The sequence below is a fragment of the Arachis hypogaea genome, chromosome 10, assembly GCF_003086295.3.
Source record: "Arachis hypogaea cultivar Tifrunner chromosome 10, arahy.Tifrunner.gnm2.J5K5, whole genome shotgun sequence".
NCBI lineage: Eukaryota > Viridiplantae > Streptophyta > Magnoliopsida > Fabales > Fabaceae > Arachis > Arachis hypogaea.
Genome location: NC_092045.1, coordinates 109,371,115 through 109,395,098, shown reverse-complemented (window position 1 = coordinate 109,395,098; position 23,984 = coordinate 109,371,115). Strand labels below are relative to the sequence as shown.

At 29.8% G+C, this 23,984-nt stretch overlaps 4 protein-coding genes and 1 long non-coding RNA gene across 6 annotated transcripts; 3 read left to right on the top strand and 2 right to left on the bottom strand.

Annotated features, from left to right (window-relative positions):
• Positions 1–266: 266 nt before the first annotated feature.
• Positions 267–3,315, top strand: LOC112716453 (early nodulin-like protein 17). The gene is made up of 3 exons (XM_025768363.3): positions 267–549; positions 2,002–2,357; positions 2,981–3,315. Exons 1-2 carry the CDS (start codon positions 375–377, stop codon positions 2,340–2,342), a joined length of 516 nt encoding a protein of 171 aa, XP_025624148.1. The 5' UTR covers positions 267–374; the 3' UTR covers positions 2,343–2,357; positions 2,981–3,315.
• A 759-nt stretch (positions 3,316–4,074) lies between these two features.
• On the top strand, positions 4,075–6,081 carry LOC112716451 (uncharacterized). The gene is made up of 2 exons (XR_011866915.1): positions 4,075–4,951; positions 5,476–6,081. It is a non-coding gene; the product is annotated as an uncharacterized lncRNA (long non-coding RNA).
• Positions 6,082–6,154: 73 nt separating this feature from the next.
• Positions 6,155–9,162, bottom strand: LOC112716450 (uncharacterized). Its single transcript, XM_025768360.3, has 2 exons — positions 8,505–9,162; positions 6,155–6,945 (listed from the first exon to the last, which is right to left on the bottom strand). Exons 1-2 carry the CDS (start codon positions 9,018–9,020, stop codon positions 6,502–6,504), a joined length of 960 nt encoding a protein of 319 aa, XP_025624145.1. The 5' UTR covers positions 9,021–9,162; the 3' UTR covers positions 6,155–6,501.
• A 1,924-nt stretch (positions 9,163–11,086) lies between these two features.
• Positions 11,087–13,323, bottom strand: LOC112717938 (pentatricopeptide repeat-containing protein At4g33990-like). The gene is made up of 3 exons (XM_025769858.1): positions 13,303–13,323; positions 11,466–13,255; positions 11,087–11,348 (listed from the first exon to the last, which is right to left on the bottom strand). Exons 1-3 carry the CDS (start codon positions 13,321–13,323, stop codon positions 11,087–11,089), a joined length of 2,073 nt encoding a protein of 690 aa, XP_025625643.1.
• Positions 13,324–14,067: 744 nt separating this feature from the next.
• On the top strand, positions 14,068–16,971 carry LOC112718354 (early nodulin-like protein 20). 2 transcript variants are annotated; one of them, XM_025770133.3, is made up of 3 exons: positions 14,068–14,220; positions 14,316–14,513; positions 16,423–16,971. In XM_025770133.3, exons 2-3 carry the CDS (start codon positions 14,327–14,329, stop codon positions 16,779–16,781), a joined length of 546 nt encoding a protein of 181 aa, XP_025625918.1. In that variant the 5' UTR covers positions 14,068–14,220; positions 14,316–14,326; the 3' UTR covers positions 16,782–16,971. The 2 variants fall into 2 exon arrangements, with proteins under 2 accessions (XP_025625918.1, XP_025625917.1); XM_025770132.2 differs by lacking the exon at positions 14,068–14,220 and having other exon boundaries at positions 14,238–14,513.
• Positions 16,972–23,984: the final 7,013 nt, after the last annotated feature.

Genomic DNA, 23,984 nt, shown 5'->3' with positions numbered 1-23,984 from the left:
AGAAAAATAAAATGTTGTTCTTCTAAAATAAAAGAAGCTAACTTAGAAAGTGGCGAAATTTTCTCCATATATTATTGTGATAAAATATTAATGGCCGCTGAAGTGTGTAATTAGATCTTGTAAGTTGTAAGCAACCACCCTTTAAAATTTGCAATTCAAAATAAATAAATTAAATAAACAAAACCAAAGTGAGTATCCCACAGTGACAATATATTAAATAAAAACAAAAAAACAGTAAAAAGAACCAAAATCGTTTTCCTTAAAAGGCCAAAAAGAAGAACATTGTAGAAACAAAACCACTATTGTCTCTGCTTCTTCCTTGGGTGGGTGTCTTTAGAACACTGAAGAACAAAGAGCAAAGAAGAACAAGGAAGATGAAGAGGGTTCTGTTGCTTCTTGTGTTTGTTGCTTTTGCTTTCATTGTTATGGTTCCTGAAGCTTCTGCTAAGAGATGGCTTGTTGGTGATAACATGGGTTGGTCCTCTAGCTATGGTGTCAACTACACTAATTGGGCCAAGGGAAAGCATTTCTACAATGGTGATTGGCTATGTAAGAACAAAAAGAATCAAACTTTTCTCTCTCTATATATATGTGTGTGTTGTTGAGTTTGTGTGTTTGATTTCAAAGTTTCAATCTTTGTTTCCTGTATGGACTGGATCTGAACCAATTTGAGCTTGGTATATGCTAAAGTTTTCAGCTTTTGCTTCATTATGCTACTTAATTTTTTTTTGGATAGTGTTGTATGTGGACCCAAGTAGTTTTATTGGATAATCTTTTTGAGATTTTGGGTTTTTCTGTTTTATTGTTGTTATTATTTCTTTTGATTCATATTTGAGCCTTATGTTGTATGTATCAAATCTGTGTGTTACTTACTTGACTATGAAATTCAAGGATTGATAATTGTTTTAGCTATGTGAATTTGCAATGAGAATTTGAGTTTTGAAGGTAATGCCATTGTGATTTCTCTTTCTCCATTCTTCTTACTTGCCCTTTTTCTTTCAAGGAATGTAATTGAGAATGGAAGGGGGAAAAAAGAAGAGGAAATGAAAAGAACAGTGTTTAGATCTTTCTTTTCCCTTAAGCTGATTTGTTCTGCATACTCAGATCTGAAAAACTTTGCTTGCTTGTTCATTTTTTCAATTCTTGTTATTTTAACTTAATCCATGAAGTTTCTGAATTGTGTAACATAAATAAATAAAAAAGAAATTCACATCACAGATCTGTTTTAGTTCAAAGCAACTTTTGCTATTTTTGGATTATTATTATTATTAGTTACTATCATGCCAACCAAAAATAAAGTAAAAAAGGCTTCCCAATTTATTAATTCACTTTGTAAGTGAGGTGGAAAGCACAATTCAAAACAAAGATTTTTCATTGTCTCTTGTCTCCTAAATTATTAATACATTCTTGAAAGTTATGTAAGATTGATTTGTCATTACTCATTAGGGTCTTAATTTCGGTTAGATTTATACAAATGTAAGCACACGCACACCAAACACTTGTTTGCAAATGCAATGAACTCTCTAATTTCAAGTTCCAATCCTAGAATGTGGTTGTAGTTATGCCTTAGTTGTTGTCTTAGTAATGATATATATGACATCTTATAATTCTTCCCTATAATGATAGGGAGACAATAACCAAAGTTACTTTATTTAACTTAACATTCATAATTTCATGCTTATAACATCCCTAATTACACACTTATTACATTTAAAATTATACAATTATTTTAGCGATAATTAATGAATGCTAAATAAGGTAACTTTGGGATATTTAGGCTGATTTTTCATTGTCTCCCAAACATTATTGATTCTTCCTAATATTATAGGGGTTAGCTAATGTGTCTCCATATTAATAATACCAAATGACAAAAAAAGGACAAATTTTTAGGGAATATTTAATATTTAGGAGAATTATCTAGAATTTTTTTTTTAAGATGCTATATCATAACTTGATCTACCTTTAACATGATACTAACTTGATTATTTTACTTTTTCACAGTCTTTGTGTATGATAGAAACCAAATGAATGTTCTAGAGGTGAACAAGACAGACTACGAAAAATGCAATTCTGATCACCCTCTTCACAATTGGACCACCGGTGCCGGAAGAGACGTCGTTCCATTAAACGTGACTCGAAACTACTACTTCATCAGTGGCAAGGGATTCTGCTTTGGTGGCATGAAGCTAGCTGTCCATGTCGAGAACCTGCCGCCGCCACCAAAGGCTTCCCCAGAAGTAGCTGGAGCACCACCGGCGTTGTACTCGAGAAGCCAGGTTGTTCTGTTGCCCGTTGTCTTCGCCGTTGGGGCGGCATGGGACACATTCATTCATCTTTGGTAGCTAACTTGGTGAATGGTATAGTCAAAATCCGACAAGAACTTTGTGCTCCACATTTTTTAAAAAAAAATTAATCTTTGTTATTTTTTTACCAAGAAGTATTGTTGGTTACTTGGTGAAATTAGTAGTTTGACCTTAAAATGGGGTTCAACTTTCAAGGAAGGGTGATTGTTTTTGTTTCAATTGTTAGGTAGTGTTTGGTGTTTTCTTAATTTTCAAAAAAGAGAAAAAAGAAGGCATTATATTGGGCTAAAATTTTTATATATGGATAATTTTAATGTGAAATACAAAAATATTTGATGATTTTGGTGTTCTACAGGGTTGTGGTAGTAGCACAAAACGTTACTAACGTTTTGTAATAAAAAATTTTTTTTAATCATCAAAGAACAAAACGTCACTGACGTTTTGTAATAAAAAAAATATTATTTTAATTATTAAAACACAAAACGTCGCTGACGTTTTGTTAGAAAAATATTATTTTAATTGAAGAAACACAAAACGTCATTGACGTTTTGTAAATGGCCATAGTTGTGTTCAACACACAATTTGGTTCATGATAAAGGATTTCACCTCTAGTAATACAATATTAAAAAGAAAAAGTTCATTATATTGTATTTGTGCTTTGTTCATGTGTTGTCCAGGAGAAGGCAGAAATTGGTGGCATTTTTAACTAATTTGGAGAATTCAAATGCGGAAATTGCGGGAATGAATGATTTTTTTTCTTGTCTAGGACCAATAATAATTGATAATAGGACCTTATGTTATGTGGATCCATGTGGGTGTGTATTTCTTTTTTGTCTGAAATGAAGGGACCATGTTGAAAGTTGAAACAGCATCCTTACGTTTTACCAACCATCACTTTTAGGCTTTTGAACCCATCATGAGTGAATTCTCGAGATTATATTAATGGAGAGGTTCCTCCAATTCTAAAGTGTACCTCAATTGAACTTCAAAAAGATGAATGTGTTTATCCCAATTTACTATGCCATACTTGCTATATTTTTTAAGGACTTAAATCTAAGATCTTTAGTTAGAGAATTATGATATAGTACCTTAATTGATTCCACATTAGTGTTATTATTGGTTATATATATAATGCATTTTTCGCACAAGAATCTCTTTTGGATTTATGTGAATTTTTAGCATAGACTTTTTTTGATGGGCTACTCTGATAAAGATACTTAAAATTTTTTTTTAAAATATTTTTTAGTAATTAAAATTTAATACATATAATCGATTAAACTGTATTATTTTTGTCAAAATTAAATCAGATAAATTGATTTGACCCAAAAATTGATAAATCAAACCTTTAACCAATCTAAATTAATATTCTTTTTTACAGAAAATGACTACAATAACTGTATTATAAAAAATAATTAAAATATTTTTATTATATATATTTTTTAATTTTAAAAACTTTAAATCCTAATCTTATAACGACACAGAGAAAATAAAAGGATTAGAAAATTTAGGATTCTCAAAATTTATATATATAAAATAATAATAATAAGAGTATTTTAATTATTTTTTATAATAGGAATATTGTAATTATTTTTTATAAAAAAATATTAATTTAGACCAATTCAAAATATAATTTACTAATTTTTTAGTCAAATCAATTTATCTGATCTAATTCTGATAAAAATAACATAGTTTAATCAATTATATGTATTCAATTTTAATTACTTAAAAATATCTTTAAAAAAAGACGTTGTAAGCATCTTTATTTGAGTGGCTTCTTTTTTTATTTCTTTTAGGATCAACAAGGATTTAACTTTAAAACTTTTAATTTCTATAAGCTTTATATGATGTCATGAAATAAAAAAAAAAAAGAGGTTAGTCTCATTCTTGTGGTGATTTTAGAGATATACTTTTATATATATTTCTGGATCAAAGAAAAATATTTCGTGGTTCTTTATATTTATTCATCTGATCTTGTGCAACTCAATTCTATTGTCTCATAAATGTTAATAGCATCTGCACTCAAATAGCATGCAAAATAACGAGAAAAAAAAAAAGAAGAAAAGAAAAAGAGACAAGTAGAAGAAGAATCTAATATAATAAGTTTCAAAACAGTACTGTGGCTGGTTGATATTTACCCACCATCTATGAGAATGATAGTCATAGTCATAGTCATAGTAATAACTTATAGGATCACTAGATTAATTGCTTCCAACCCCAAACTCTTCCTCTCAAAGACAAACAAGCATTTGACTTAGACAAGAGGCCATTTACATAAAATAAATAAATACCTTGGTGCCATTAATGAAGTGCCACAAGTTGAGATTTAATTATGTATATGTACAAAGTCAATGGGTTAATCAAAGGCTAAATAAGCAATATATATGCATGTATTCCAGACTGTGTTAATAAAATGAGAGGTTTCTAAATTCTAATAATTTCTACAACAAAGCCTTGGAGAGATATGAAGAGGATGTTAGCATCTAGCTCACCAGCCATGGTGCTGCTGTTTATGGTCTTTGCTGTGCTTGTCATGTTGCCGGAGGCCTCCGCGAAACGGTGGTTAGTAGGAGACAACATGGGTTGGAACTCTAATGTCAATTACAGTACTTGGGTGAAGGGAAAGCATTTCTACAATGGTGACTGGCTATGTAAGACTCAAAATCTCTCTTTATAGTGTGTGTCTATATGAATTTAAAATCCAATAGTAGTACAAATTTGAATCATAATAGAAGCTACTCTTTCATGATTTAAATCCAACCATTTGCTTTGATTACCTTAATGCGCAATACATGTCACGAACTTGGTGAGCGTGGATTTGAAGTTTTGAAACTTTTGCTTCTCTATGGGCTTGATCTGAATTCAAGCATTATAATGGTATAAGCTGAAGTTGCTAATGTCACTGACCAAGTTGGTTGTATCTCGAGCTTTTTTGGTTTTCTTATTTTAAATCTTTCAACCTTGCATCAAATCTATGTTGTTGACTAAGGAAGAAAAAGGAAAGACTATGAAAAGTAATTAGTCATTATAACATGAAAAGTAATTAAAAGAAAAAATTTGATTAGTCTAATTAAAGGTCTTACTACTAATCTTTTTTTTTCTAGTGGTTGTAACTTCCATTTCTTTTTCCAATTTACGTTCATCTTGCACCTCATTAAATTATTTTGCTTTCAAGTTTTTGTGTATGATAGGAACCAGATAGATGTACTAGAGGTGAACAAGAATGACTATGAAAAATGCAATTCTGATCACCCTCTTCACAATTGGACCACCGGTGCCGGAAGAGATGATGTTCCATTAAACGTGACTCGAAACTACTACTTCATCAGTGGCAAAGGAGGGTTCTGCTTTAAAGGCATGAAGGTAGCTATCCATGTTGAGAACCTGCCACCTCCACCAAAGGAGGATGACTCATAAATGGCTGATGCACCAGCATTACCCCCAGCAATAGCTGAAGCACCAACACTGGCACAGCCCCCGGTAGAGACCAGAGCACCAGCATCAGAATTACCCCCAACAATAGCCAACGCAACAAGTCCGGCACAGCCCCCAGCAGAGACTGGAGCACCAACATTTTCCCCAGAAAGGGGTGGAGCACCAACATTGTCCTCAAGAACCCAGGTTCTTCTCATGGCTGTTGTCTTTGCCATTGGGGCAACTTGGGATACATTCATTCATTTCTGTTAGAAATCAAATAAGTTGTCTTTCATAATGGTAATTTTTGGCTTTCACGGGGATAATAGTTGTTGACCTCGAAATAAATGGTTCATTAGTTGTTTCATTGCTGAAAATATATTCCTGCATTCTAATAGAAATAATTGTCCAACTTTAATTGTGCATAGAAAAATAATCTGTTCCTTAAAATCTGTTAGAATTCCAATTTAGCTCCCAAAATTTCCTCCGATATCTAGATTGTCAATCCATCGTATTACTAGATTTAACATAAACATCTAGACACAAGACATCAAGAAGATATTCCAGTTAAAAGCTTACAACAGCAATTGTTATGTACACACTCATCTAATCAACTTTTCCTAATGTAATGCAAAGTGCAGCTCAGAATCTCAGATAGTACTAACTCATAGACAAAATAGACAAAAAGATTTGTAGCAGTCACAAGCATATGTTGAATATAAAAAATGGTTTACCTGAATACCTAAGCTCAGAAACAAGTAATTACGCTCAGCATGAAAACTGTTGTTCAACTGGAACCAGGGTCAAGTACCGGAAGCCTGCAATGCAAACTGATTGATTTATCAGTCTGATGAGTACCCGGAATAAAGAATTGGAATATCACTGTCAAACAACTGCCCTGCGGTGCAATCCCATAGAAGGCACAATCTGGTTTGGCCAAGTGACACTGGAGACTCTTGGCAAAGTGCTTTACACTCACTTGCACGGATTGACCATCACCTCTCAAAATCGACCTTGATGACCTTGACTGAGCACTGAGGTTTTGATCTTCAGCTGGAGCATCTGCTTTCTCTCCAATGACCATCAATTTCCGGAACTCAGCACCTAGACTGATCAGTGTTGCCGAAACTTCAACATGCAGATCACCATACTTACTAATGAAGACATTCAGTGAATCACCCAAATACTTCATCCGATCCACAAAGTTTTGCAATTGAACCAAATCTGGTGCCTATGTTATCAAACATGGCATGAGTGACATAGGGCACTGAGATAAAATGAGAACTGAAATGGCCTGACTTACATGGAATAAGAGGAAGTAACTAACTACTTACGTGTGTCCAAATAAACCATCTCAAGTAGCTAACTCTAACTAATGCTAAACAAACTCATCAAAACATTCTAACTGTGCTCTAAGGATGCCGCTGCTACTGGTGATAGTTACAAATTTGATAGCATTGTATAGAGATGATTAAAAAACAGTTCAGGCAAAATGCAAAGTCTTTTCTTTTTTTTTCTTATTTATTTATCTGAAATCCTAAACTCACTGAATGATTAAAAATGTTTACAATAAATATTTAAAAGTAGTAATTATAACTAACTAGGATTAACTAACTTCTAATTAATGCCAATCAAGGCAAAAAAGATGAGTAAAGGTGCATAAATAAACAAGATTTGTATCAAAACCAGAAAATAACTAACTATTAAGAGTCAATAAACTGAATTAATATCTAACTAATAGTAACCAAATTTTAATTTAACTATGGATATTAGATTTGCCTCTTTGCCCGAGTTTTTGGGAACTCAAATCCATAAGAAGATGAATAGATGGCTTATATACATAACAGCTTCTCACACTATTCTCTGAAATTGTAATCATCTGTTAGAATACTAGCTCTTTTGAAGTCTCTGACATTTTCTTCTGCATCAAATTACCCTTCACTTTAGGGAACTAATTTGACTTACTGAATATAATGTCTAAGATTAACTTGACTAAGAAATCAAATACTAAGAACTTGTAAATGTCTTAAAATTATCAAAGACTGACATGAAAATTGAAGCTAGCTAACACTTAACTAACTAAAGTCAGACTAAACTAATAACTAATATTTAACTCATCAAGCTAGCTCAACTAGCCTTTTACAAACGTCAGCCATGAGTGTATAAAGCTTCTTTAAAATTGTGCTTCCATTTGATGATCCCTAACATTAAGAAATTAATTACTTAGTCTTCAGAGTTGTCAAACGCTATTCAACTAATCACCATTACACTCTTCACGTGTTTTCTTGTCATCAGTATCCAAACCCTAAGGCCAAGAACCCAAGTCATTTGGATCAAAAAACCATGGCTACCTCTCTTGGCGTCGATCTTTTACATCCTAGAACTCAGATTAACTTGAGGGACTAAAATGAAATGCAGATACAAATTAAAAGAACCAAAGAGATCTTACTCATCACTACCTAAATAAGAGTATGCAATCACAGTTTCACAATTGATTATATTTGGTCTCTATTCTCTATAAGTAAATGAGTAAGTAATTTTAGTTTCCGAAGTTTTAAGAAGTCAAAATAGTCCCTTAGGCCTCACATTTGTTACTTACAAGACTATTTTGACTCGTCAAAACTTAACAGAGACTAAAATGATTCACAAGTGTATCTACCGGTTCCTACATGATCATTAACCCATTCATAACTGAAGTCATCACATGAATTTTACAGATTTCAGGTACTAGACTGAATCGCGAATACGAATTAAAGAACCACAAAACAAAGGGATTTCACTCATAACTACCTGAACAAGAGTCTGAGGCAGATCCTGCGCTGTTTCAAGTGCACTCTGAAGCTCCAAAACCTGAGTCTTCGACAGCGGCTTCGAGATCGGAACGTCATGAATAACCGCCGACTTGTACCCGCGCGTCTCAAACGTCAAGAACGGCATCGGCTGCGTGCAATTCGGTGGAAGCTTCTTGACGAGCTTGATCTGGAGGCGATTATTGCTGCCGTCGGAGGAGGAGCCGCAGCAGACGGTGGCGGCGCTGCGGACAGCGCGGTTGAGCAGGGAGACGTCGACGGCGAAGGCGATGCGGTCGTCGTTCTGGCTGGAGATGCGGTAGTCGTCGAAGAGGGCTTCGCGGCGGAACTGCGCGACGGAGTGGAGACCGTGGCCGTTGAGGAGGTTGTGGAGGAAGGCGGCATGGTCGCGCGTGAGGTACACGTGGCAGGTCTTGCCGAGTTTATCGAGTGCAGGGAGGAAGCGCTTCTCGAGGAGATAGACGCCGTTGTCGGTTAGGAATGCCTTGAACTTCATGGAGAGGCAGTGAATTGCGCGCGAGAAAGGGGATGGGATAATAAGACTTCAGAGTTCAAACTTGAGAGAAGGGAACTTCAATTTTTGCTGCTTGGTTTTCCCTCCCTTTTGGCTGGCCCGCGGGTTTTGCGGTGGTTCGGCGGGCTTTCTTTGGTTTTGCGTTTTTTTGGCGGGTTTTGCTCTTTGCATAGTTATAAAATCATCCTAAAAATTTAAGTTAATTTTGAAATTCACCAAGGATCAAACCCTTAACCTTTTGAATCTAGAACTCTAATACTATATCATGAATCCACTCATCCTAAAAGCATAACTTGACAGGACAATATAACACTAATAGTCATATTTCTAATATTTTCTAAACCTCTATTGTACACATTGTACGCTTAGACTATTAGTTTCTTATATTTTTCCATTTTATTTTGATGTGTGATTTACTCAGTCCTAATCATTAAATCATATATTTGTTTTTTAAAATAATTATTCATGTAATTGGTAAAATAATAATCATTTTTAATGATATAATAATATATAATTAAATATATAGATAAAACTGATTTACAAAAAAGAGAAAACACTAAGAATCGTTCATGGCAGATAAAAAAAAGAAGAATAAATAATATTGAGAGACGGATCTAATCATCAAATGCAAGAGCAATGAGGCATGATAGTAATATTGAGACTTGAGAGTGATGAAGGAAAGAGAGAGAGTTAGCAAAAACAAAGGGCAGGGAGTGAGGGAGTCACGTTGTCGCCCATTGCGGCTGGAGCTGAACATTGGTTGAAGTTTTGAGGGAGTCACATTGATGTTGTTGCGGCTGCTGTTTCTATTTTCCACGAAAAGAGGAGTACTGCCATTAGAGTACACTAGTCATATATATTTGGTATTTGGTATTTGTGTAGTTTTCTAAAATTTACATTAGAGTGTATCTATATTTAATTTGCTGTTGTATTACTAGTTTGTATATTTAAATAAGATTATAAAACTTCAATTGATATTATAATTTTAATTATTAATGTATTTTTTTAGATTTATATTAGAATATATTTATATGTTTTGTGTTTATTTATAATTTTATATATCATTTTATAAAAATTTAATTATTTCAATTGAGCCACCATTAAACCTCTAAACCGATTAGATTTTCAGATTTAGAACCTTGTCTTTACTCTTTATGTATGTATTTCTTGTTTACTAGTTTAATTTGTAAAAATACAAATAGAAAAAGTATATGTCATTTTTCAAAATTCATGTTTACTTTTATGTTTATCCATTTGTACAAAAATTAGTGTCTACTTATCTATTTATTTTTATACAAATATTTTTTATTTAAAATTTATATTTATTTTTATTCAAGTCATACTTACTTATTTAACATTAAATGTATGAAGTTAAATGGTACCGGATTCGATGGTTCCAAAACGTTTGGACCATTAAATGGTCCCATAACAAAACATGTTTTTTAAGTTTTTTTAATAACTACTAAATAGTCCTTTTCTAATTTTAATTACAAATTAACTCATATATTTTATTTAATTATAAATTTTTTTATAAATTATTATTTTATCATAAATCTATCATGTTTATTAACAATCAAGAACAAAAACAATAACAAATTAGATCTTCTATTGATCTTAATAAATTTTTTGGCTATTCCAATCGATTAAAAGATTTTATTTGATCACTGATGTTCATGATAAACCATAAAATCGTGTTTGATTGAAAACCAATCGATTGAATTATAACTCAATCGATTGGATTACAGTTTATCATAAATCAATTGATTGGTCATATTAACCAATCGATTGAACTGATGAATTAAATGTGGATTTTGTATAGTTCAATCGATTGTTTATAATTAATTTCCAATCGATTGAATGTTTTAAAACAACTTGAGGTCTCACAATTCAATCACTCAATCGATTGAATTCACCAAAACAATATAGATTTGCCAAATTCAATCGATTAGTTGTACTACTCAATCGATTAAAATGTGTACTACGCCTATTTCAATCTTCACAGGAACATCCATCCTTGAAGCTGTGGAACCGGTTAGTGTCGCGAATAACTATTTCTTGAGTTGTGATTTTGAAACATGCTTCATAAAATTATGGCAATTGCGACAGATCCACAGGTTTTTGAAGATTCGTATTGTTTTCACATGGCTATTGCTCATAAGGGCAAAGGCAAGAGCCAACTTCTCACTATGGTGATTAAGATGTTCTTCTTTCTCTGTGTTTGGAACATCATGAAGCACATGTTCGATCTGTGGTACATAACCAATCAATTTGAGCTTTTCACCAAGCTCCTCCAATTTCAAATGGATTTCCCTGATGTGAGGATGTGCCCCATCCAACAAAAAAAAACATGTACTTTATTGTTTATTTCTACCTAGCTACAACCAGGTTCCTTTTTAACACCATGGCTGGACATCAAGGCCCACCTACCTTGCTAGCAAAAATATTTGAATGTAATATGTTGAGTCTGTCTCCAATTTGAGCTCAAATATCCTTTTTGCTGCTCTTTCACCAAATTTAACATTCCCATGCTTTGCACATGCACCCAGAACATTCTCCCAGACCAATGCATTAGACGTGAGCTTCATTTCTTTGACAAAACTTTCAACGTCTGCAAATCTTCCTGCACGACTGAGAATGTCAACCATACAAACATAATGCTCATCTCTAGGAGTTACGCCATAAACATTGCTCATGGAGTTTAAGTGTTGTTTCCCTTCTTCAACAAGACCCATGTGGCTGAATGCAAAAAGGACACCTATAAAGGTAACATCATCGGGTAAGTTGCCCTCATCTTTCATTTTATGAAAGGTCTCTAGGGTCTTATCACCCTGACCATGCAGAGAGAATCCACATATCATAGTGTTCCATAGGACTTTATCAAGCCGAACCAGTTCCTTGAAAATAGTCTCAGCATCTTCTATGCAGCCACATTTTGCATAAATATCGACAAGTGCACCAGAAACAAACATATAAGGAAGAAGTCCACTCTTAAGTGCCATAGAGTGAAGTTTCCTTCCACTTTCACTAGCAGTTATCCGGGAACAACCACCTAAACAGCCAGCAATAGTGAACTCATTGGGCCTTACTCCTTCTTGCTGCATTGAATTTAAGAATTTGATAGCCTTCTCTTCTTGCTCAGTTTGGGCAAAATCAGTGATCATTACTGTCCATGTGAAGACATCCCTATTGATCAACTTGGCAAAAACTATATATGATTCCTCCATATATCTAAATTTGAGATACATGTCTAAAAGGGCTTTCCCAACATATTCATTTCCATCAAGACTGTTTTCCAGAATTTGAGCATGAACTTGCTTTCCGAAGTTTATGTCTAAGAGATTAGAACAAGACCTTAAAATTCTAATAAATGTATACATATTTGGCCTAAATCCTTCGACAAGCATCTGGCAGAAAACATTTGATCTTGATCCAGGGTAACCATAGTCTTGAAATCCTGAGAATAGATTCCAAGAAACAAGATCTGGCCATGTCATTGTCTCAAACACCCGATAACCATCATCCACACAACCATTTTTAATGTACATCCCGATAAGGGCATTACTTATAGAGACATCTGATTCAAACCCAAATTTAAAAATAGAAGCATGAATGCTTTCTCCATAAAGCAAGTCACCCGATTCAGAAGCAGCACTAACAACACTTGAAAAGGTAAATTGGTTTGGTTCAACTCCTGTATATCTCATCAAATAAAATAGCTTAATTGCTTCACTGCTATGACCTTGCTTTTCAAGGCAAGCGATCATTGCACTCCAGGAAACTACATCATGGTCTGTGATCATATAAAAAAGTCTCAGTGCATCATCTACCATATCACACTTTGAATATATGTCTATAAAACTGGAACACATTAATTTGTCTATTTCAAAACCACTGTTGATTGCCAAACAATGCACAAGTTGGCCGTCTATTGATTGTCCTAAATTTGTGCAACCCTTAGGTACACTGGACAAGGTAAATTCACTGAATTCTACTTCTGAATTTATCATCTCAAAAAATAATCTAAATGCTCCTTTCCCATCACCCACTTGAGCATGACCATTGATCAACACATCCCACAATACTTCATTCTGCTCAGGCAAGCAAAAGAACACCTTATCAGCAAGGTCAATTTCACCACATTTCGCATATAGATTAACTAATGTAGATGCAATAAACACATCAGATATTAAACCCTCCTTAATCACTTCGGCATGAACCTATTTCCCAAAACAAATATCCCAGCACATAGAACAAGCTTTCAAACAAATGGCAACCGTGAATTCATTCGGACTGATCCCTTTCTTTCTCATCTCACAAAACAAATCAACAAGATTTCAAGATAACAAGATTGAAATAGGCGTAGTACACATTTTAATCGATTGGGTTGCACAACCAATCGATTGAATTTGGCATATCCATATTATTTTGGTGAATTCAATGAATTGTGAGACCTCAGGTTGTTTTGAAGCATTTAATTGATTGGAAATTATAAACAATCGATTGAATTATAAAAAACCCACATTTAATTCATCGTTCAATCGATTGGTTAATATAACCATGATTTTCAATCGATTGTTTTGTGATAAACTGTAATCTAATTGATTGAATTATAATTCAATCGATTGATTTGATAGTCCAATCGATTGGTTTTCAATCAAACACAATTTTATGGTTCATCACTAACTCCACGGATCAAAAAAAATCTTTTAATCCATTGAAATAGTCAAAAAATTTATTAGGACCAATGGAAAATCTAATTCGTTATTGTTTTTGTTCTTGATTGTTAATAACCATGATAGATTTATGATAAAATAATAATTTATAAAAAATAGCTTTTATAATTAAATAAAATATATGGGATTAATTTGTAATTAAAATTAAAAAATGACTGTTTAAAAAACTTAAAAAACATGTTTTGTTATTGGACTATTTAATGGTCCATATCCAATCTGGTGCCAAGTTAAACACTATGCATAAATAAAAAGGGAGTAATAAAATATTCAAGAGTTAGGAAATAGGAGTAGACCATGTAAGATGTAACCCAATTGATCACTAAATATAACGGACAAAAGATCTAAACACTTTTCATGAGGTGTAAATGTAATGCTGACTGTCTCTCCAATTAGACACTCAGGAATATCACATGTTAATTACAGTTACAAAACGCCTTATATGTGTATATGTATGTCCCTTGCACTCTTATATTCTCATGTTATACTTTTTGTTCACACTACACATATATATACACTTTCACCATTGGAATGTTGGTTTGTTTAGGAAGAGAGGAAATGATGGAGAAGTTGCGGTTTGATAAGATGGTGGCAGTGGCGGTGGCTGCGGTGGTGGCGGTGACGGCAATGGTTGTGATGGGAGAAGACCTCCATAGAGTTGGAGGTTCCAAAGGATGGCGTCCTGATGTCAACTACAGTGATTGGTTTGCTCATGAGAAGACTGTTTATGTTGGTGATTGGCTTAGTAAGTAATTAAATTAACATTTAATTTCTCTGTTTCTCTCTTAATTATTTATTTATTTTCCCGTCCTTTAATTAATATGTTTAATTTCTTGTGTATGTCATGTGGTTATTTCATGAAATTTGAGGGTTACAAGAGTAATTAAGTAACAAGAAGCTGAGTTAAATTTGATGTTGCCTCTAATACTTGTATCACAAATTTAATTTCACCTCAATCATATATCCTCTTCTAAAATGTATAATAGTATATATTTAATTTCTTCATTCCTCCATATTTAATTTTTATCACATACAATATTTTAGTTCTCTCTTCATGAATCATGAATATAAGAAGAAGATAAGAGAGACAAAAATTCTATTTGACTGTTTAAACCTTTTTTTAGAAAACAATTATTTTTTCTTCTCTTATCTCCTCTAAAGATAAAACTCACAAACATATATTTTTTTTAGAAAAAAACAAATTCCTTTAATTTTCCCCATTTTGTTTATGCTAATTATACTTGCCTAGTTTGTTTATTTAAAACAAAAATAGCTTGTGAGTTGTGACTTGTGACATTGGGAAAAAAACTTATTTGCTTAATGCATGGAAAATGAGTTTTCTTTGGCACAATAATAGAATGAAAAAATAATAATCTTATTAAATCTTTACCATTATATCTATTTTTAATATATATAATAATTTCATGAACTTTGGGACTGGAGTATTGGCCAAGCTAAGTAAGGCTGCCACTCATATTTATTAAAGGGAGAAGAAAAAGAAAAATAGGTTACCCTTTTACTTTTTGGTATATTCAGAAAACATTGCTATTTAAGTGGTGTTGCATATATGCAAGAAATTAGGTAACTCCTGATCAAGAAATTAAAACTAAAAATTAAAGAATTGATGATTAGATAAAAAGCCTAGAATAGCAAAATGCACTCTACATTCCAATAAAACATAGTATTTAAATAATAAAGTGCATTCATAACTTATTAGTAAAAAAGAAAAGAGTAAAATGAGAAATAAACTTTTAAAAATTTATATATTTTAAATAAATTAATTTTTTTTAAAAAGAAAAGTATAGGGTACCAACATATTATCTACCAACTTATTACCAACAATAGTTAATTATTATATTTTAAACATATATATAAAGAGACACATCCAGAAAATATATCTATAAAGACATTTTTATTAAACACAGCCATAAAAAAGACATTTTTATTAGACACATCCACAAAGATACTTCCATTAAACACAGTTAGAAATAAGAGTTGGCAGAAATTGACAGACATGATGTTGGTAACATAGCGGGATTGTTTTTAAAAAGTACTAATGAAATTATTTATAATAGTAAACATAAACAAGTTAATTTAAATTAAAATTTTTTATTCTAATTATAAGAATTAATTTAAAAATAATATGGCTATATTTATTATTCTAGAAAATTTTATTGTATTTTTTTAGCCTAAATTTTTAGGAATTTATTTATTACTTTCAAGAGATAAAAAGATAAAAAGTTAAAGTCATTGAGTCAAGAGAAACACAAAATCACAACAGCAGAAGGATGAATAAAAGGGAAAATAAGAATCTCCCTTTGAAAACGATAAGAATAATGCTACTTTAACTTTCCATACCAAAAAAAAATGCATGCATGAGATACACACAAAAATATTTTACGACTCTTTTTTTAACTGTTGCAAATCATTTTAGAAAACTGTCACAAAAGCACGAACCAAATCGCCACATATATAATTAGGATCAATAGAGCAGAGAATTTGATATATTTTATGCGTCTGACATGCTAATTATTTTAATACATTATAACACTAGTTAATTTGTCTTGCATTATTAACATTCAACTAATTAAGTATTGTTATTAAATATTAACTAACCATTTTTTTATTAAATATCTTTTAACAAAATCAAATAGTATTCTATTTTGACAAGCGATACTACAACGTTCTGGAAGTGAACAAGACAAGTTACGAGAAATGCATAGACAGAGATTTCATTAAGAACGTGACACGTGGCGGCCGCGACGTGGTCCATTTGACGGAGCCGAGGGCCTACTACTTCCTCTCCAGCGGAGGATACTGCTTCCATCAAATGAGAGTTGCCATCAACGTTGTTGCCAAAGATGAGAGAAAAGACCAACCTGCCCCCATTCTTGCAACTGCATCCCCATCAGCACCTTCTCAATACTCTGCCTCTTCCACTATTATGTTCACATGCATTTGGATTGTTCTTGTTAATGTGGTTTATGTGAGTTTGTTTAGTGAGAATTATTAGTGCAAACATTGTTTTATCAAAATTTTTATGGGCTCATTATTAATAGGCACATGTTTATGTATGCTAGCCTAAAAACTTATATAGTATATGGTGGAACTAGTAGTTGTGTGATAAAAAAAAATCGACATTCGAATTTATGGGTTTAAAGTTTTATTAAAAATTTAATTTACATACATTATGATTTGTTCTCTTTTATTTTTCTCTTCTATCTTGGTTTATTTTTTCTCTCTATAAATATAAATATAAATTCAGGCCATCTTATTTTATGAATGATCAAACTACTATTACCAAATAAATGTAAGTTTAGTTGAAGGTAAGAGTAGAAAGTAAAATTTATCTAAATAATTTTTATGTATAAACTACACCTAAACTCGTTTACATAAATTTGTTTGTGAGTAGATACTCTACCTGATAATTATTTTAAAAGGACAACGAGATTAAAAAAAATACCCAACCTAGTTTTTGATCTTTTTTTTAGGATTATTAGCTTTTGTATCAAAAAAATAATATTAATTTTTTTTAATACAAAAGCTAATCAGTCCCATAAAAATAAAGTTCACGAGTCAGATTGAATGTTTTTTTTGTCAAAGACCTTAGGCTGTCACCCATTACAGCACCAACCAAGATGTTACAAACTAACAATACTACTTCCAATTAAACTTTTCAACTTTTAATTAGTTATTATTAGTCTATTTTAATATTTAAATTTATAATTTAAGATTTACAATTAAATATTTATTATTTAAGATATATAATTTTAAATAAATAATATATTTTAAAAAAATTAATTGACATTAACTAAAAAAATTGATTACTTAACATTATTCTTTAACAAAATGATCACAAGACAATGTGGCTCAAAATTCACCACCATCAGCAAACACAAAATACCCAACTGCTGTTAGTGGTAACTTCTTCCACCCTCCTCCTCACATGATATGTATGTACTTTGTGTGTTCCATATACATGTCTCCATTTACCAACCCATCATGTTCTTCCCCATCCGTAAATTATGATCTTCGATCATATGAGTAAATAATGATCAAATTAGTCTCTAAATTTCGTTCTTTAAATTAATTTTTAAAAGTTTTTTTAATTAAATTTATTTTTTAAAAATTTTAAATGAGTTATGTTAGTTTTTTTGTCATTTTTTTATTGATAGATATTAAAATTTGTTAATGTGATTTATTAAGTGACACCACAACAAACTCCTATTAATCTTAATTGACTATTAACACAATAAATTTATGAAATTATATCAAATCAAAACCTAATTGAGAGAAGAACAAGGTATTGAAAATCCTCAATTTGCAATTAATTTGATATAATTTTATAAATTAATTATGTTAATAGTTAATTAGAATTACTAGGTGTGTGTTGTGATGCTATTTAAGGATGTGTTTGTTTATAGAGACAAGACGACACAAAATTGTAGTTAACAGATGAGACATAGATAGAGACCATGTGTACAGAGACACTAAAAAGAGATACAAATTTTTTTTCATTATTCTTGTTAATTTTTTATAATTATTTTTTTATTATTATATTTTTCATCTCAAATTTTTTGAATGAAAAAAATAGAATAAATTGAATTTTTATAATTTGTAGAATACAACACAAAATTTTGTGTCTTGTTCTTTAGGTTTTTTTTTTACCAAAGATATAAGACTCGAACCTGCAATCTCTTAATTGAGTATGGGGTGACTATGCCATTTGAACTATTACTCATTTGGCTCTTGTTCTTTAGGTCTTGTTTGCAGTATCCTATCTTATCCTGTTCTTAGAAATAAATACAGTCTAATGTATTACATCAACAAATTTTAATATCATTAACAATAAAAGTAACAGACTAACATAACTAATTTAAAATATTTAAAAAATAAATTTAATTAAAATATTTTTTTAAAAATTAATTTGATTATTTATTTTTAATGATATATTATTTCTCCTTTATTTTTAGGCATAGCAATCAAAAGAACAACAATACATGTTTCAAACATACTTCATCATGTGGTCCTTATATTCTTTCTATCTTATGGGTAAAACTAGTGTAAAGATTCACTCTATAATCTATATAGAATCTAAGATATATTTTGTGGTTAAAACTAGTGACATGTATTTATTTTTTTTTCTCTTTCTATTAGCCGAAATTTTAATGCAAACTGGTGTATGTTGCGTACCTGTATGGAATAATTTATAAAATTATTAAAATTTAAATAAAATATATATAGTAATTATTATTATAAATATTTTATAAAGTTATAAATAAAATTAAATTTTTAGGATTTTAATATTAAAATATTAAAAATAATTAGTATTTATTTTAATTAATTTGAGTTTGTTGAGTGATCATCTTACTCGTTCGCTTAAATAATTCTTAGAAATTAGAATCTCGCCGTGTGTGTAACAATCCATTGGCTAGCGGTAACCCTTAATAAATAGAGCATTAATACTTGGTTAAACTTGGTAGGAGTACCCGAATGTGCGGGTACCTGACCCATCCAAACTCGATTGGGTAGAGTAATAGCTTGACCCGAGTCGGGAGTAGATTTTGCTCAGGACAGGGCATGGTCGGGTTTAGGGTGTATCCGTCCATGATATATACATATAAACACTTTTTAGGTATTAGAATTTGCCTCACATCACAGATTCAGTTATTCACAACTTCAATCCATACTCTATAACTATGCAAAAGAAACTCAATCGTCTTCATCCAAAGTCTTCTTCTTCATAAAAAATTCTCTCTCTCTCTCTTTGTGAGTCTATTTAAATTCTTCTTGTCTTCTTCCACAGATTCATCACTTAGTCGCCATCGCTATGAGCCCGAGCATTGCTGTTGTAGTTTCATTTGAGTCTGTCACACCGAATAAAATATAATTTTTATTCAAGCTGGACTAGTTGAAAATAGGCATGCATGAGATCATTTTTGCATGTAATTTCTGAATATTCTCATTCAAATTTTATCTATGTGGTTGAATATTTTAGTAGGCGATCATCGTAGTTTTATTGTGATAGTAATGTGATAAAAACGGTGGTAATTTCATAACTAATATATGAGACATACCAGATTATCAAAGTAATCAGGGAAATAATATTAAGATATGCGCATAAAATTTATAAGATGTAATTATCTCAAAAAAATATATATGTATATCCAAGTGGAAGATTGTTAGAAAATTATTATATTTTGATATATTTATGAGCAATACATATATTAATGATAATCGCAAATTAAGTAATTTCACATTAAATGACTTATATAACGGTGATATCATTTATTGTCATAAATGTTAAATTAAATAAGTCATTATTACTTTTCAATTGGATAAAGGAGATTAAAAAATGATAGAAAATATTTTATTTTAGTTTTAGGGTTTAATAAGTGGTACACTCAAATATAAATAATGACTTCATGATTTTGGTCTCCAACACATCAAACTCACCTCTGTAACTCTTTTTCCACGGTAGGGTTGTAATTCAGCCTTATCAGAGATACAGAAGGTTTTGGTTGATAAAGATCAAAGAATTACAAGAGTCAAGTTCTCTGATCTCAATTATGCTCTCGAATGAAGGGACGCTTCGCGCTCTCAGTTATATTTATTAATGATTTAACATGAATGATCTTGAGGTTGAGAAATCCCAAAATTTTCAAATAGAATATAATTTTTATTCAATCAAATGATGATAAATAATTTTAGTAAACTAAATTATATTAATGTGATCATTCAATGATAAAAAATGCTAGAAAATAAATAATTAAATAATATTTTAAGAGTATACAAATATTAAATTGTCATTTTAATTTACTATTTTTAATCCACGACAATAAATATCTTAAATTAATTAAATTTTTACAAAAAATTATATACCTAAAATTATTTAATTTTTTCAAAAATCGTTTGAACATACAATGGTTCAATAAGAGGTTGACCATTGAAAATTGAATATAATATTTTTAAATTCGTATTTTCAATTAAAAATGTACTTAGTTCTATCCATCCTAAATAATTCTATATTCACTATCACTTATCCATCTAAATAATTCTAACATTTATAGAATATTATTTTTAGATGCAAAAAACTTAAAATATATTTATTCTATTTCAAAAATTAATATTCATATTTAACTTAGGATTTCAACAAATATGATAAAAAATATTACATTTTTTAGTCAAAAAAGTAAAATATTTATAAATATATTTTTGTGCTATCTTTATCTTTAGATTTTTCAAAATAATTTGGCAAGTTAATAGAATCAAATCATATTTCTATAACATATATAAGAATGTATATTATACATAAATAAAAAATGTTAGGTGTAATAAGAACAAATACATAAATTAAAGTAAAATTTAGAAAAATAAGAACCAATAAAATATTGAAGAAAAAAATATAAATAAAAGAGAAACAAAATTATTACACAGAAAAAAATAATATAATAAATTGTATGTGTATATAAAAGAAAAAATAAAAAGGAGATATAGAATACCTTGTTTAATTTAGCAAGATTTATGAGAATAAATACATAGAATAAGAGAATAAAAAATAATTATTAAAAAAAATAAATATCTGAATTAATATCAAAAATAAAAAATAATAAAATAATGATAATCCATCATAATCTTAATATTTTAATATAATTAATTAATAACAATATAATTAGTCTATCATAATCTTAATATAATCTTTTAATATAATTAATTCTAATTAAGTAATCAAATAAATTAAATATAAATATGTCTAATCTAATCGTATAAAAAAATAGTAAATTTTCTATAATTTTATATATATATATATATATATATATATATATATATTGGGGATAAAATATCTCTTTAAAATGAGATTATTATTATTAATGACATATAAATATTAAAATTGTATTAATACATTAATTGAAATACATTATTAGAATGAAAAGTTACAAGATATAAAATAACTGAATCTATTAACTTTAATTAGTTAAATTAGCATAAAATAAAAAAAGAAATGATCAATCAGATTAAATAAATTAAAAAATATTACTGAGCAAAGCAAATATCACAATAATTATATTACTGATCGACAAAAAATCAATTCAACCATTTCAAATTTTTATTTAAAATAGACAATTAAAGATCACGAATGAATAAAAATAAATGGAATATAACAAAAAATAATTTTGGTAGTATAAATAATTAAATTAAATTATTATATACGATTTTTACTTTTTACCTTATTATAATTTAAGTTAATATTAATGGTAAAAAAAATAATTTTAAATAATTTCAATTTGTATTTTACAACATAATTAAAGCACAATCCATAATTTTTTATTTTGTGATTAATCAAAATTTTTTAAAAAATTTTTTGTTAAGTCTTCTGTATTTTATGATTGATAAATTTTCTTTATAAAACATAAATTTGTGATAAATTATTACAATTATATTTAATTAAGAAAATAAAAAAATTTGTAAAAAATCAAATAAAAGATAAAAAAATAGAATAAAAATTTATTTTAAAACTAAAAATTTGTCAATTATGCTAGAAATTCTAAAAATTTATATCTTATTATATAATCAATTTTGTTACTTAAAAGTATATAATGTCACACTTATTTCAAAAAAGATGAAACTCTTCAAATACACGATATAATGTATAATTTAAGAACAATAAGATAAAAAATATCTAGAATTTTATAATAGTATTACAAATTTTCAGTGACGATAATACAAAGAGTTTAAATCTACCAAATGAATTTAATAGTTACCTTTGTACATCTTATTTAAATTTTAATTTTAAAATTTAATTTGCATCTTTTTTTCTCCTAATATAAATTATTTTTGACAAAAAATATGAAAAAAATATATTAAACCAAAAAAATATTCTATCAAAAAATTATTATAAGGAGATATATAATTAGTGAAAAAAATAATAAAAGCATTAATAATAATAAAAAAAAGAAATGAAGCTCATATTAAAAAATGTTAGAAAAAAATAATAAAGTTTATATTAATAATAATAATAATAATGTTGATGAATGATATTACTACTTTAGGCTTCTAGCTTCTGCCTTTGGCCATCATTTTTTTCTTGTTTTGCTTTATTTTTTAAATTATAAAGTCACAAAAAAATAAAGAACAATTAAAAAAAAAACGAAAACACCAAGATCAATAGTAACTAACAAATCAAAATATATAGGGAAAAAATAAACTATTATATGATAGAATTAACTTGAGTATATTTCATCATTAAATAAATAAAGTTAACATAAAACAAAATTACATGTAAAAAGAAAAAAAAGAGTTAAAATATCCAAAGTAATAAAAAGATTATTTTTACAATTTTATTCTGTCATGTTTATAGAAAACTATAAAACAATGAACTTCTAACTAAATTAAATTGTGTTTATTATTATTAAAAAGGGTAAAAGAGAGCAGTAGAGAAAAGATTTGTATATATTCAAGTTGTATAGAATGATACAATATAGAAGTGTATTCATGGTACTAAGAGAATCAAAATAATAAAGGTATAATATCCTATAATAAATATTCAGGTATGTTAAATAATGCTAATTGATCTAATTGATCCTAATTATACTCTAACATTCCCCCTCAAACTCAAGTGACAACTTGAGTTTGAAACTTATTTGAAACAATTAAATAAAAAAATGCATAAACTGATAGAATGGGTACAAACAGAACTGCCTAAAGAAAGCACAGACAGAACTGTCGGAAGGAAGCGCAGACGGAACTGCCGGAAGGAAGCGCAGATGGAACTATAGGAAGGAAGCAAACGGAACTGTCGGAAGGAAGCGCAGACAAAACTGCTGGAAGAAAACACAGACGGAACTGCCGGAAGAGAACATAGACGGAACTGTCACAAGAGTGGCCAATTGTCGAAAAATTGTTGAAAATATGGCGAACGGCCGGAAAACTGCTGAAAAGTGACAAAGTGCGAAGAGATGACAAACTATCAAAAGGTGACGAAAAACATATGATTTCTCCATGAGAATAAGTAAGTAGTGGATGAGCTAATCAGTGAGCTCAGAAAAACATCAGAGCATTGACAAAAGAGAAAGAAAAAAAATGGCACAGAAAAAAAGTATGAAAAGTATAGTGATTTTACCAAAAGAAATTTAACTTATCATCCTCAAAGAGGATATCATGGCTCTGATACCATGTTAGAAAGGGGAGAGGGAGCAATAGAAAAAAGGTTTGTGAG

Excerpts from the sequence above, each read along its gene's own strand:
- LOC112716453 (XM_025768363.3), top strand. The coding sequence starts at position 375 with ATGAAGAGGGTTCTGTTGCTTCTTGTGTTTGTTGCTTTTGCTTTCATT. Across the intron at positions 550-2,001 it reads CTACAATGGTGATTGGCTAT|TCTTTGTGTATGATAGAAAC; the intron begins GTAAGAACAAAA and ends ACTTTTTCACAG.
- LOC112716450 (XM_025768360.3), bottom strand. The coding sequence starts at position 9,020 with ATGAAGTTCAAGGCATTCCTAACCGACAACGGCGTCTATCTCCTCGAG. Across the intron at positions 6,946-8,504 it reads TGCCTCAGACTCTTGTTCAG|GCACCAGATTTGGTTCAATT; the intron begins GTAGTTATGAGT and ends TTGATAACATAG.
- LOC112717938 (XM_025769858.1), bottom strand. The coding sequence starts at position 13,323 with ATGAATTCACGGTTGCCATTT. Across the intron at positions 13,256-13,302 it reads TGAATTCACGGTTGCCATTT|GTTCATGCCGAAGTGATTAA; the intron begins GTTTGAAAGCTT and ends TTTGGGAAATAG. Across the intron at positions 11,349-11,465 it reads CAAATATTTTTGCTAGCAAG|GGAAATCCATTTGAAATTGG; the intron begins GTAGGTGGGCCT and ends TCCTCACATCAG.
- LOC112718354 (XM_025770132.2), top strand. The coding sequence starts at position 14,300 with ATGTTGGTTTGTTTAGGAAGAGAGGAAATGATGGAGAAGTTGCGGTTT. Across the intron at positions 14,514-16,422 it reads TTATGTTGGTGATTGGCTTA|TATTCTATTTTGACAAGCGA; the intron begins GTAAGTAATTAA and ends AAAATCAAATAG.